This window comes from Buteo buteo, chromosome 9 (genome assembly GCF_964188355.1).
Source record: "Buteo buteo chromosome 9, bButBut1.hap1.1, whole genome shotgun sequence".
Lineage (NCBI taxonomy): Eukaryota > Metazoa > Chordata > Aves > Accipitriformes > Accipitridae > Buteo > Buteo buteo.
This window is the reverse complement of record NC_134179.1, coordinates 20,815,331-20,828,303: the sequence shown is the minus strand read 5'-3', so window position 1 is coordinate 20,828,303 and position 12,973 is coordinate 20,815,331. Positions and strand designations below refer to the sequence as shown.

The following is a 12,973-nucleotide window of genomic DNA, read 5'->3' as shown; positions in this document are numbered from 1 at the left end:
CGGACTGTCTCCGCGCGGCCGCCGTACTCGTAGCCGCGAGCTGGGTGGGGCTGCCGGCGGCCCCGCCCTCTCCGCGATGGCGGCGCCCGAGCAGCCGCCGCCGCCGCCCGAGGGCTCCAAGCCGCTGAGCGCGCTCCTCAGCGGCATCGCCCAGGTCGCCTACTACGGCAACGCGGACATCACGGAGGAGCTGCTGCGCGGGCAGCTCTACCCCGAGGCGGCGCCGGAGGAGTTCCGCGCCCTGCGCGCCAAAATGGGCGGCCTCCTCCAGGTAACGGCTGCGGAGGGGGAAGGGGCCCCGGTCTGGCGGGAGGGGGGGGGGGGGGGGGGGGGGGCCTGCCCTGGGGGAAGCCATTTCATCGGCTTCCCCGCCTCTGGGTGTCTGGCCGCCCCCTCCGCACCAGGATGAGCCGCGGGGGGCGAGCCGCGGGTGCTGCCGCGGGAGGGGCCGGTGCGGGGTGTGTGTGAAACCGGCCGCCTTCGGCGCGGGGCTGAGGCTGTACCGGGCGCTTCTGGTACAGGCCTGGCGCCGGGACAAGGCCCCGAGGGCAGCCCGGCCCTGCCACGGCCGGGAGGGAGAGAGGGAAGGGCAGCCCGGCCCGGCGTAGGCTTTGTCCGCGTCCCTTCCCGCCCATCACATGGCGAGCAGCCGGCCGGCGGTCGGTCGCTCCCTTCGCGTCTCCTCGGCAGCGGGGGCCCCTCGGGCCGGTGCGCTGTGAGGGGCGGAAGGCGACCCTCGGTTCGTAGGCTCGTGGGACGAAGTACCACTCCTGGAGAAGCTCCCGAGGAGAGCTGCTGTCCAAAATACAGCTGTGTTTTGGGAAAAGCATCGCCACTCGGGGAGCAGGCTGTTTTAAATAGCAAGCAGAGTTCGCTTTATGTGTGAGAGAAGAGGAAGTGTTTTTCCTCCGGAACGGCTGTTTTTTGCTCTCCTGGGAGAGAGCGGAGCGCGGGCGGCCTCCCGGCCCGACGGGCGCGGGTGTCCGCTGCCGCCTGCTGGTGAGGTCCCCGGCTGCTGGGCAGGATTCATGGACTTGGTCGGCGGTGGTTTGGGGCGCTCCTGTACGGAGAAAAATTAACTGAATGCAGTCGCGTAGCCTTGGCTGGATAATTTTTCACGCCCAAACCCCCGTATTTAGCAGTGAGCTTTTTATGTTGTCTTTTTCCCTTTCTAAAGTGTCCTTTTTTTTTTACATACAAGTAAAGCTGCAACACGTTTGCTTGCTGTGCTTTCCCTGTCGCCACACGTTATTTTTACTGCATGCTATTTGTATTGCTGAAGATCATCAATCTGTTTTTGAAAACAGCATCTTTTAAATTACTGTTCTCTAAAGAATGCTCTGGATTACCTTCTGTTAGTCCATAAGATGAAAAAAAAGTCAGAAATTTTAAAAGGAATTGACTTTGCTTGTGTTGTCCCTCAAACGGGGTTCATTTACCTGGTGTGCAAGCCAATAACGCACAGAGTTGAGGTATTTTCAAATTAATCTCATTGATGTGCATGAATGGGTGCCTGTCTCCAGACAGCACACCTTTGTCTCAACAATTCCCACATTTGTATATTTAAGTGATATATATTCATTATTATTTCCCTAAATGCATGGTTCTTTCTTCTTTGCCTCTCATGTAAATTAGCGCACAGACTCTATCTTCTTCCGTCATTGTTGTCTTTTGAGTAGGTTGTCAGTGAGTCGGTGGTTGCCATTTCCGCCTGTAGGAATTACCTTTTACCTACTTCTTCCCTAACCTTGGTAGTTCCAAGCGGTTCTTCAAGGTTTATTGACAAGACCACAATCCGTTACCTTCTCTGACATAAGCATTCTACCTATCTACAAAGCTCCATCGTCTAACAGTTTATTTCTAAACCCTAAATCATGTTTAGTTATTGCTTCCCTATTTTAAATATTAAGCGATGGGGGCTGTACACAGGACTTCATCAATTCCCTGCTTGTTTCAATCATATTATACATATTAATTGATAATTGATTGCTTTTATCCGTGTCCTTATTTGTTACAAGGTCAAAACTAAGTGTACATGTGCTTTTTAAAAGAAAAATTACTGTCAAATGTCCTCTCTCTCTCTTTTTTTCCTCTCTATTGCTGCTTCAGTATCAGGAGTCTGTATGTTAGTGCAAACATGCACATTAGCCCAGCAGATGAACGGTTAACTGCTGCTTTAAATGACCAAATCATTAAGTGCAGTGTCACCAGATTCAGCAGAGAACACAGCTTAGTCTCTCATAATTATGCTGTGCCCACAGCGCTGTTAGCAGTAGCCTCCCTCTTTGTGAGTCAGGTAAGGAACTGCATGTGTGAAACGTACCGCTTCAGTTAGATATTTCTTTGTTGTTGCTCATGCCTGAAGACAGCCACCTTGGTGGGCAGAGCAGTCAGATCTGCCACATGTTCTGCAAGATGCAGTATGCCAGTTGGGACGTATGTTATTGCCAAAATGGGGGGTCTTGCCCCTTTCACCCCATCCACTGCCACTTCTTACCTTTTGACAGCTACAGTGCTTTCTGGAGCGCTCTGTGAACTAAGAGTTTTCTGTCGGATTACTGAATAACTCAAAGGGAGGAAGAAAAAGAGAATTACTGCAAAGTTCCTGAGTTTAAATTGTCTCATGACAAAGACTTGATGAGCATCAGAGATGATTAAAGAAGACGGTTGGGACTACATAGCCGGGGGTGAAGGGGAGCGGGAAGCGGGAAGCAAGATGTGCTCTTTCTTCAGTAGCAAGCTGTTTTGCTGGCATATTGAAGTAAGCTGAAATCAATGGCTGTTGATATACTGAGCAGTGAACTAGAGTTTCTCAGAATTGGACACACTGCCTGTTCTCTGCTCTGTCTTGTGAGGTGATGGTGACCTGCATTACCAGAGCTCAAGAATCAAAGCCCAGTGAGGATCAGAGTCCGAATCCATGGCTGAAAGCAGGAAGTTTTGAGTTCTACCTGACAGTATCACTGAAAAAAAAGATGGCTTTCTGCGGTATCACATTCTTTTAGAAAAAGAAACTAATACTCCCTATATTCTTCCCCCTCCCTGTGTATTCTGGCTGATATTTGAACTCTTTGCTGTAGATTCCTGTTCAGTTCTTGATTTGCTTTTCAGGTTTATTTTAAAAATTAGCTTCCTCTCTAAATCTGCCTAAGCCAGATTTTACTGTGGTATCCATTCTCCCCTGTTCTGATAGTAATTTTTCAGACCCGATGGTTATATCCTTTTCTTCCCCCCCCACCTGTTTTTCTTGGTGCTATTTTCTGAGGTGCTTTTGACTTACCTTACAAGAAACACAAGTAGTATTTTTCTAGTTATTTCAATGCAGTACTGCAGTACAGTAACTTCAGATAAATGATAACTTCATATGACTAATCTCCAAACTTTATATAGGCTTTGTTTTTCTGTTTGCAGAAATGGGTAGCTCTTTCGCCATCACTGAATTGTGGCAGCTGCTCAGCCAACATGATGTGTCTGAGGCCAGAAGAAAAGACAGCGCCACATCAGGGGAAATGGCTAGAGAAACTTAGGTAGCCAAATGTAGTTGACAGATTTGGAATTTGATGAGCATGCTGGCACTCATTTTCTGCTTTTATGAAGGGTCCATTGTTTCTTTAATGATCACATTTCATATGATGCCCTGAAATGGAATGAAAGCTGAATCATAAAGATTGGTTCTTGCAGGAGTTAAGACTCTGGTTTTGTCTGTGGGTTTTTTTTTTTTTTTCTTTCCCTCTCAAATACAGCTGTTACTCAAGCGATGCTGGGATGTCATATTCTGGACATAATGTTAATTCAGGCCCCAGAAAACACAGATGATTAAAATTATTGGATATTTACCCATTGTTGTAATGTAGGCATATAGCTTAGGAGAATGGTAGTATTTTAGTGAGAGGATATCACGTTCCCCGTGTGCTGCTTTAAGAACCAAAGCTGGTAACAGCTGTGGTCTTTGAAGTCATGCCTTCCAATGTAAATTAGCATCTCAGTGTTATCACGTGTGTCTCATGGTCTTCATGGCCACCACTCATCTAATCTCCTTATGGACAAAATTCCTGGTAAATAACCAAAGTTTATGCAGTTCAGCACACTTTAAAGTTGAAGTTTTGAGCTAAGCAATACACAAACTACTTTGTACAGACACAACTTCATGTTGAGTATGCATGGATTTTGGGGTGCTTATTTCTAGTGGGTGACTTAAAGGAAGTAACACCTAAGTCCTGTGGATACTTTCAGGATCTCGGTTCTAGAGCATTTGAAAAAATCCCTCGGCTTTCTGGTCATTCTGAGGGCCCTATCTCTTTCACACTTCCCAATATGGGGGGAAAGGTTGATATTAGGTTGTGCGTTGGAAGTAGGGAGGCTTAAACTTACTTTCCTCTTCCTCCATCTACCTAGTGGGAAAACCCATTGTCCTAGCTATTATTTGTGATACCTCCTTTTCAGTTCTCACAGCTAGCCTACAGATCTCTGCCTCTTGCATAAAGTGACTCGTCTGAAGCCATCATGCAATGATATGGTGTGAGCAGTTTCTTTTTGTTTGAACTATGTGGCAGGGGGAGGGGAAAGTCAGTTTGACCCTACAAGTTGCTTACCTAAATCTTCAAGCAGCTGAGAACCGCCAAACACATAATTGCATGCTTCAGAGAGTTGCCTGGAACACTTTTAGTAACTGAATTTAAATATGGGAGGTTTTTTGCATTATATTGTATTTACTAATAACAGAAAACTTCAAAAGTGTTTCTCTGTGCTTATAACATCTTAAGTCTTTGGACATGCATCTCGGATGCTGGTGTCTCCCCAGCACCTGAGGGAGCCAGCTCCACTTGAAGATCTGTGTTGTCCCTTCATTGTCAATTGTCACATGAATTTCTGAGCAGATTTCTTCCAGTCTTGATATTTAATTCATTGTGAAAAATCTGCATGATTAAAATGTTAACGGCAATGCTTGTGTTATCTTTTTGTGGTTTTATTTTTTGCTTCCTCCTCTGGGTGCTGGAGGAAGGGGAGAAAACAGCAGAATAGCAACAGAAAGTCAGAGTACTTGTGCAGCCATTTCCCTTGAGTGCAGTGATCTGCATCTGAAGTTCAGAAGAAGACAGGTAACTTTTATGTCTCCATTGATGATAATACCTAATTGCACCAAATACATTATTTCGGGAGGTGGCCATACTGTTTATTTTCAAATAGCTCATTTAGAAGCCCAGGTCCTTTGTATGACCAATATGGAAAATATTAGATGTCTTCTGTTGACTTTATATGGAATGTAAGCACCTGAATTGGATGGGATGAGGAATGCCTCGTTTCTGTCTCTTGAGGATTTTATTTCTCTGACACCCATCTTCTTGTTGGTTAGAAGCAGAGAGATTCATTGCCCTTGTGACTTAATTGCTGTAGTACTTCATGTCTTCTAAGTAGTAATCATAGGTCTGTACCATAAATCAACCACCTGCTTGTATTAGAGCTGAGTACAAATAAGGTAAAGGACTTTCCTGTACCCTCCTCCATTCTACCTGTGCAAAGCATGGCACCAGTGAAAAGTATGGAGATAAGGGCCACAAAAGTATCATATTTACTGCAGCAATAAGTATTTAAATGTTTATTTTCGTCTGGTTGTGTATAGAGTAGTCCTGGTTTTGTATTTATGAAAGATGTCATTACTTCTTAGAGCTGTTTCCTTTCCTGCCCATAGATCCACTGAATGTGCATGAATCATCTGACCTCTTTCTAATTTATTTTGTAGAAAAGTTATGTTACTTTATTAAGTTTACTTTTGTTTAAAGTCTCATTTCTTGTGTGGAATATCCTGGAAGGTAGAACAAAGTCCTAGGAAGGCTGGCCCTGGAGAACTGTACCATTTCAGTGTTGTTCTGTCAATTGTTTTTTACCTTCTGCCTTCATACTTCCCAGCCTTCTATCCCATCAGGATGCAAAACATTGAGAAACTGGGGGAGATGAGCTTTTGCAAATTATCACTTCCAGCTTTTTTTGTTTTCAAATACTTCTTCATCCTGATTAAAATACTAAATTTTGTCTCCTCCTTACGTAAGTGTAATTTACTGTATTAGTTCCACTGGTAATAGTTACTTTACATCTGGAAGTAATTCCACTGTTTTCCTTGTGGTGGTGGTAGGCTACTGGATTTATTGAACGGGATCATTTGCTGCTGTGTTGGAAGCGTCCTGGTTTGCTCTTCTGCTTCAGAATGAACTGTACCTTGGCTAAATGACAATAAAAATTTCGGCATGAGGAGCCTAAATATTTTATTATATTTGCTTTATAAGTATTTATTTTCACAAATACTAAGGGTGTCACCATCTGTAATAAATATACTGGTATGTCATTGGTAAAATGTTAATCATAGTCTATGTTAGTAATACGTGAGAAACAAGAGCTTGATATCCAACATATAAGATGCACCCAAACTCTATGTGTACCCTTTACAACATTCACTAGCCCTTTTCCATCGGTGGTTTTCATTAGGAATCATGCTGATACTTCTACCAGATTTTTCTGATGACTGTGATGTTTAATTTCACTGTTTTTCAGGCAAGAGGCTGATGGCACCATTGTTATTTGGCTCTGCTGTGCCACTGGCACACATGGTGTATGGAAGTCCTGTCTTGAAGCTATTTCTATATTGTGAAATGCCCAGCTATTTCCAATTATTACTTTTGTTTGTGCCTTCGGAGGAAATCTGTTGAATAAGAAACCTTTTGATCAAAATCTGATGTAAAGGCTTGTGGGGGAAAACTCAGTGCCACTAGTGGATAAAATTGCTTGGTGTGTAAAATGCTCTGGAGCTGCACAAGCAAACTGCAGGTGCTTTGGAGGCTGCTTAGTGCCATTATCATGTGCTGTCCCTAAAGACTGTCACTCCCCCGGTAGGGACTGCAGTCCTTTGCCTATGAAGTTGCTGCTGTTACCTAGAGAGGACGTCCCAAAGCATTACTCCCCCTGCTTGAGAAGCAAAAGACTATTTGATCTTCATAAAAGGGGTCTGCCCTTAGGTGAAAAGTCAGAGCAGAAAAACGGTTGTAGGGTTCACTCAGTTGTGGAGGATAAAGGCCTTTGCATCTTCTTCAGCAGGATTTCTGCTGACAGCCGCTGGTGTGAAATAAATGACTTCTTGCATTTTCTAATAAGGGAAGAGAGTTGCCATTCTTCCCTCTCCCCAGATGCCTTGTGATTCCTTGAGTACACGGGCTGAGTTGTGAACCCTTCAGTGCTTTGCAGTTGTCCAAGCTTCTGCAGGGCTGAGAGGCAGAATAGCCTCAGTCTGAAGATGGGTAAAATCATTTGGGAAAGAGTTAACAGGAGAGAGACTGCTTGCTTTCTGCCATTTAGAATTGCAATTGTGCCTGCATCTTTTACTAACCATTTACTAACTAAAAAGATAAGTAAGCATGCTCATTCTTCTCAATTCAGGTTAAAAGGAAACAAGTTGCATGTAAAGTAGTATCAACAAGTACCGTGTCCATATGAGGTGCTTTCTACCCAAATAAAGTGTCCTTCGTAGTGCTATACCTTTCACTCCAGTGAATGACTCTGCTAATTATGAATAATGGCATTTGTTGTTGGGCTAGGCAAAAATATGCTAACAATAACTTTGCACAGAATTTTGGGAGAGAGGGAATGTCTACAGTGTTACAATTGGACATACATGAGAAAATTATTATCCCGATGTTTGCCTGGAACAACTAAATAACAGTCCTAGTTTTTTGTTTTTTTAATTTAGCAAAACACCGCTATTATATAGCTCACTAATCCGAACATAGCTCAACTGCCACCTCTGCAGTGTCTGGTGTTGCAGCACCCATTTTCTCAGTATATGAACCTACAGTTATTGCTTCTTTTTTTGCCCTATTTCAGCATTGTCTTAGGAGGGTAGAATATTGAATGTTTACTGGAAGTAGCACCTGCTGTGTTGTGGTGATGAAAATGTTCATGGATAGTGCCCCAAAGCATTATTAGTTCTTCCAATGTGAATTATTTTAGATTTTAGGTATGTGCTTATGCAGTCAGTTCAAATAAGGACTGGTGCGGCTGGCAGCTGTAGGAATAACACAAAGTAGAGGGGGGAAAATTCTTCAAAAGAATGAACTGGAGAGGAAGGTTGGCTGCAGGATGTTACATAGTTGAAGAACATTGACAGGAGCGTAAGATCAGTGCTTTGCTGCCTAGAGCAGCAATTTATTGCTTCTGTGTGTCAGCTAGAAAGAACAATGTACCTGCATCATTCTGGATTTTTTTAATACTCCTTTTTTTGTGATTTCTCCAGTTGCAAAACTTGGTGTTTATGTTGTTAAAGCCTTTCATATTTGCAATACTGTTTTCGTTGCTGTTGTAATTACTGAAGAGATGTGTAGAAGGCGATGGTATTCTGCACTGTGAGCAGACCTATATGAATTGGGCTGTCATTTAAATAATATGGGGTGTGAGCAAGGAATCCGCACCTCCACATTACAAACCTCATAGTCTTCCTAGTACTGTGCAAGTACAAGTGCAAATCCTGAAGGCAGGCAGAAACAGGAGGACTCCCACTGTTATAATGTTGTTCATTTAATTAGTAGCATTTTCTGTAACTCAAGCATGAGATGGAGGTGAAAGGTCATTACCTAACGAGGCCAATCCAGGACTCATTTCATTTGAGATTGTAAAGTGCCGATATCCTATAACTGTGCCACTTCAGTGAAAATGGCTTAACCTTATGTTTAATGGTTTACTTGATCTTTTGTGTCATATTATTTTTTTTATGTTCTTATCTACAGAAAAGCAGTAAATTAAAAGAAGTTGGCAGACAGGCATCACTGATGTATATATAATAGGTGTGGTAAACTCTGTATTGCCCAAATGAGAAGCAAGTGTGTCTCTGTTTTTCCTCAATTACAGTGTTGATTATATCTGTGCAAGTGGAGATCTAGTTGCTTTGTCCCAGTTGCGGATGTGGGGGCTGCCCTATCTGTTCTGTCTAGAGCAGGCAGGTCAGTGCCAGCTCTTCATGTTTATGACAACTCTGCATTACCTCTTAGTTTTAAAAGGTCCTACTGAAAATCTGCTAATTGTCTGTTAATGGACTTCCAGAACAGCGTGCTGCTGAGAAAGTTGGATTCCCTGGTGGTTGCAATGCTTTGTATCCTGTTGCTTTCCTTTTTTGTGTCCAAATGTATGGTTCAGTTTGTTGCATTTGTAGAACTTCTGCCAGTAAGTAGTATTTTCATCATTAATAACACCAGCAAGTTTTGGATGCACTCTTTATTTCTCAAAAAAACCCCTCACACATGTATGATTAGGATAAGTTACATGTATATATGTGTGTGTGTGTGATTAGCGTATTTTGTGTCTGTGTGTGTATGCACACACATGCACAGAAAGGCAAGTATATTGATTATGCTGAAATTCATTAGTCCAATCTGATGCCTGCAGTGTCTCTCTTGACCATAACGAGCGTCTGCTCTGATTGAAGACTATGGAGTCGCATCTTGCCCTTGAAGTGCATTGCTACAAATTGAACACTTCTACTATACTTAATTAGTATTCATCAAACACATGCTGTATGGAGTATATTTGAAAAGGGAAAAAAGACTCCCTTAGGCTTTATGTGTAGTTTCATGCTTTTATTTCAGTGTCACTAATACTCCATTCCCTATTCCCCAAAGTGTGGGGGGTAAATGCTGAAGAGGGTAATGAAGTTTACTGCCATCATCTCAGCACTGGTGATTTTCTGGACTAGTATGAGTTGTCTTTACTCTTTAAATGTGGCCTATGAAAAGGGGAGGACTTAAGTTGTCTCTTCAATTTGATGCATAAAGAAGAATTAAAAGGAAAGGAAAGGCTGTACACTGAAATTATGTTCTTTATTATGTGATACTTTTAAAATTGTGTCTGTTACAACTGGTGTGAAGGAAGATTAGTGCTTGCTTGCTCGCTCCAGGAGAGTACTGATGTTGGCAATGGAGTAAAAATTCTTTTTCCAACCTTGCTTACCTCATGTGAGGCTGCCACACAGCTGAGCAGATAATACACTTCTTTCTTAATACACGGTTTTTTTCACTGCAAGTAAAGATTAATCTTACTAGGAAAAAAAACTAGTCAATGGATCCTTTACATTGGGGTGAGCATAATCTCCTCTGCTAACATATACATCCTCATTTCACAGAAAGTTCAGAACAAGAAGAGAGCAATGGAAGGAGCTGTTAATGCATTGAATAACCAACACACTACCAAAGATGCAGAGCTGTGGCATTCACTTGCGCCACTGAAGTTCACGGCTCACCTATGAAAAGCAAATTTGGATGACACTTACAAGTCAGCCTTTTTACAAGCTGAATATCTGGAGTTTTCCATTCCCAGTAATGCTTAGCAGCTACAGTCTTGTACTGTACTGTACAGACGTACATTAGTTTTTGTAGCAACTGGATGCAGTATATCCAACAACTTCTTAAAAAAAGAAAAAAAAAAAGAAAAAGCTGACAATACCAAAAACTTATAGTGGTGAAAATGCTGTGTGGCTAGAATTATTCCATTTTGCAGCTTGTCCTCTCTGGATTTCTTCCAGTCTGGTGACCAGGTATGATGGAGCCTTGAACTCTTCGACATATTTGGATGACATTGGTTTTTGCAAGACTTAAATTTTAAAAAAAAGCATTAGTGGCACAAAATATCAGGTGCTACAATTGTTACATGAAGTCTTTTGTTCATTGATGTTTTAGTCATTGAGCCCCATGGGGCAGAATTTGTCAGGTAAAAACCTCTGGCAACTTGAGCCACGATCTGAATGGCCGGTCTCGTTCCCTGTAAGTCTCCCTGGGCAGGAAGGATTCACTGCAGCTTACTGAGAGGCCTCCAAGTTTGTCCCTAGAGGATGACTGGCTTTAGAACAAGATGAAGTGAGTGATGTTTTTTAAAGGCAGAGCCTAAATATCTTAATTTTTAATTTTGTGTTTATCATTATAAATATGATAATGACATGGTTTTACACAATAACTTAAAAAAATAAAAAATTATTAATATATGGAGTAAGTCAGAACTGTCTGAAACATGGATGGCCTCCATTGTGAAGGATTAGGAGTTCATTATTGGGAAAACCAAAATGGTTTCTTCTTTTGGGGCATTTTTTATGTATTCTGAACACCTGAAGCTTAGGCACAGTAGGTTTTCCATAATTGTGTTCCATTGTATATAGTAGTCATATACAAGGAAACTAAATCTTACAAATCATACAAGGAAACCAAACCATCCTACACTTCTTTTAGCCACCCAGTGATTTAAAATTGCACTGTTTGAACAAAGCAAGTGGGATTTACCTTTCACTTTGCTTACAGTGCACAAGCACCTGTTTATAGCTGATAGCCCAAGATCTAATTCAGAGTACTCAATCTCTTATAAAGTTGGTAGTTTTATAGTTGTATAGCAAGCCTGTGACTACTCCTTCCTTCACAGCTCCCCGTGGAGTTTGGTTTCTGTTTATCTGCTCTCCTCGAGGACTGCGTGTTTCACTTCTAAAGGTGACAGTGATCTTGGAATACGTTTTTTTATCCCTCTAATTCTTTGGCATCTTCTATATTTACCTCTTAACAATGCTTCTGTGTGTGTGATTCTACAGAGGTAAAAATAGATTACAAGGCAATCTCACTGAAAGAAGACATAAAATATACTGTGCAGAGCAAATGTGAAATAATAGCCAACTTGTCCAAACAATTTTTAGACCGAAGTGTTTTTCTCATTGTTTTTTAATTTTTTTGTAATTATCTCATTTTGCATATGTTAATGTATTTCTGAAAGCATGTTTTTCATATCTGTCCCTCTCCCCTAACAATAAAAAGTGGCAACGCAAATATAGTTTGAGTGAAATTCTGTGTTTTTTCCAAATAAGGTTAGATTTTTTTTCTGGTTGAGATGTTTTGGGATCTCTGCCAAAAGATTCTTACCTCAGCTTGGTGGGTAGTTTTTTTTCTTTCTTTGCAGTCTTTATAAACCAAGATGCCAGGATTATGAAACATGTTCTGAAGATATATGCAGACACTGAAGTAGTTATCTGTGTAAAAGGCAAGTAAGCAACAGGCATTTTTACTCCTTGTCTGACATTTACACATGGCTTCGTTGTCTCTCTCCAGACTGGCGTATCAGATGTGCTGTTCTCTTATACTCTTTTTGCCATTTCTGGTTCAAGAGTAGTTTATATTCTGTTCTAACAAGCTGTTTGTATAAGCACCCTTTAGTTTTCCATGGTCAAATACAGTACAAATATTTTATACATTTGAATTAGTTGTGATTTCTTTTGCTTTTTTTGTTAAACTCAATGTTTACCTTTTTTGAAGTGAACAAAATGTTTGTAACTCCCTTTTTCTGTGGAAGAAATGGCACATTTAGGCAGTGTGCTATTATTTTAGTAGATGATCAGATATTCATGTGGTACTCACGCATACATGTTTACAAAATATGTATGCACGTATGCAGAGATAAGAAGAGAGGTCAGAAACAAGTGCCCTTCTAACACCATTCAGTGACACACTCAGCTTTTATACATTGTCTAGGATGAAGATGATGAGCTGTGGTTCTGAAGTTGGTTGGGGTCTTGCAGTACGGCCCCATGGTTTGCTTTCCAGTGTTAACGGGTGAGATGCGCGGGTCGCCTGAGCTGTGCTTTACCAATGGGTCCTCAAGAGGCTAGAGGTTGTTATGCTGTGCTTCAGACCTCTTGAGACCTCTAAGATGGTCCTCTCTTGAGGACTCTAAGGAGCCCAAAGGCACAAGCGGCTGATGCAGCTTTGCAGAAGGACTCTTCGCCCATCAGTTACTGGATATGCCTCCTTGTACGCGAGTACCTGTGTATGTGCCTCTGTTTTGTGTCCATTGTATAAAGTCTCCTGAATGATGAAAAGAGAGGGATCTGGCTCTAGCTTGTTGTGAACCTGGTTAGAAGAGTGTCAGTTCCTTGCTTGGCAGGGGGAGTGCTTTTGTTCACAGGATTCAT

The 12,973-nt window shown here is 42.0% G+C and overlaps 1 protein-coding gene across 4 annotated transcripts in view; it reads left to right on the top strand.

Moving 5' to 3' along the window:
• The first annotated feature begins 41 nt into the window (after positions 1–41).
• Positions 42–12,973, top strand: part of COMMD1 (copper metabolism domain containing 1) — a 78,903-nt gene continuing 65,971 nt past the window's right edge. Inside the window, exon 1 of one of the 4 annotated variants that reach the window (XM_075035607.1) lies at positions 42–271. In XM_075035607.1, the coding sequence (XP_074891708.1) occupies positions 77–271 (195 nt within the window). In that variant the 5' untranslated portion in view covers positions 42–76. The remainder of the gene's footprint in view (positions 272–12,973) is intronic. The other 3 variants (XM_075035609.1, XM_075035610.1, XM_075035608.1) reach the window with 3 other exon arrangements.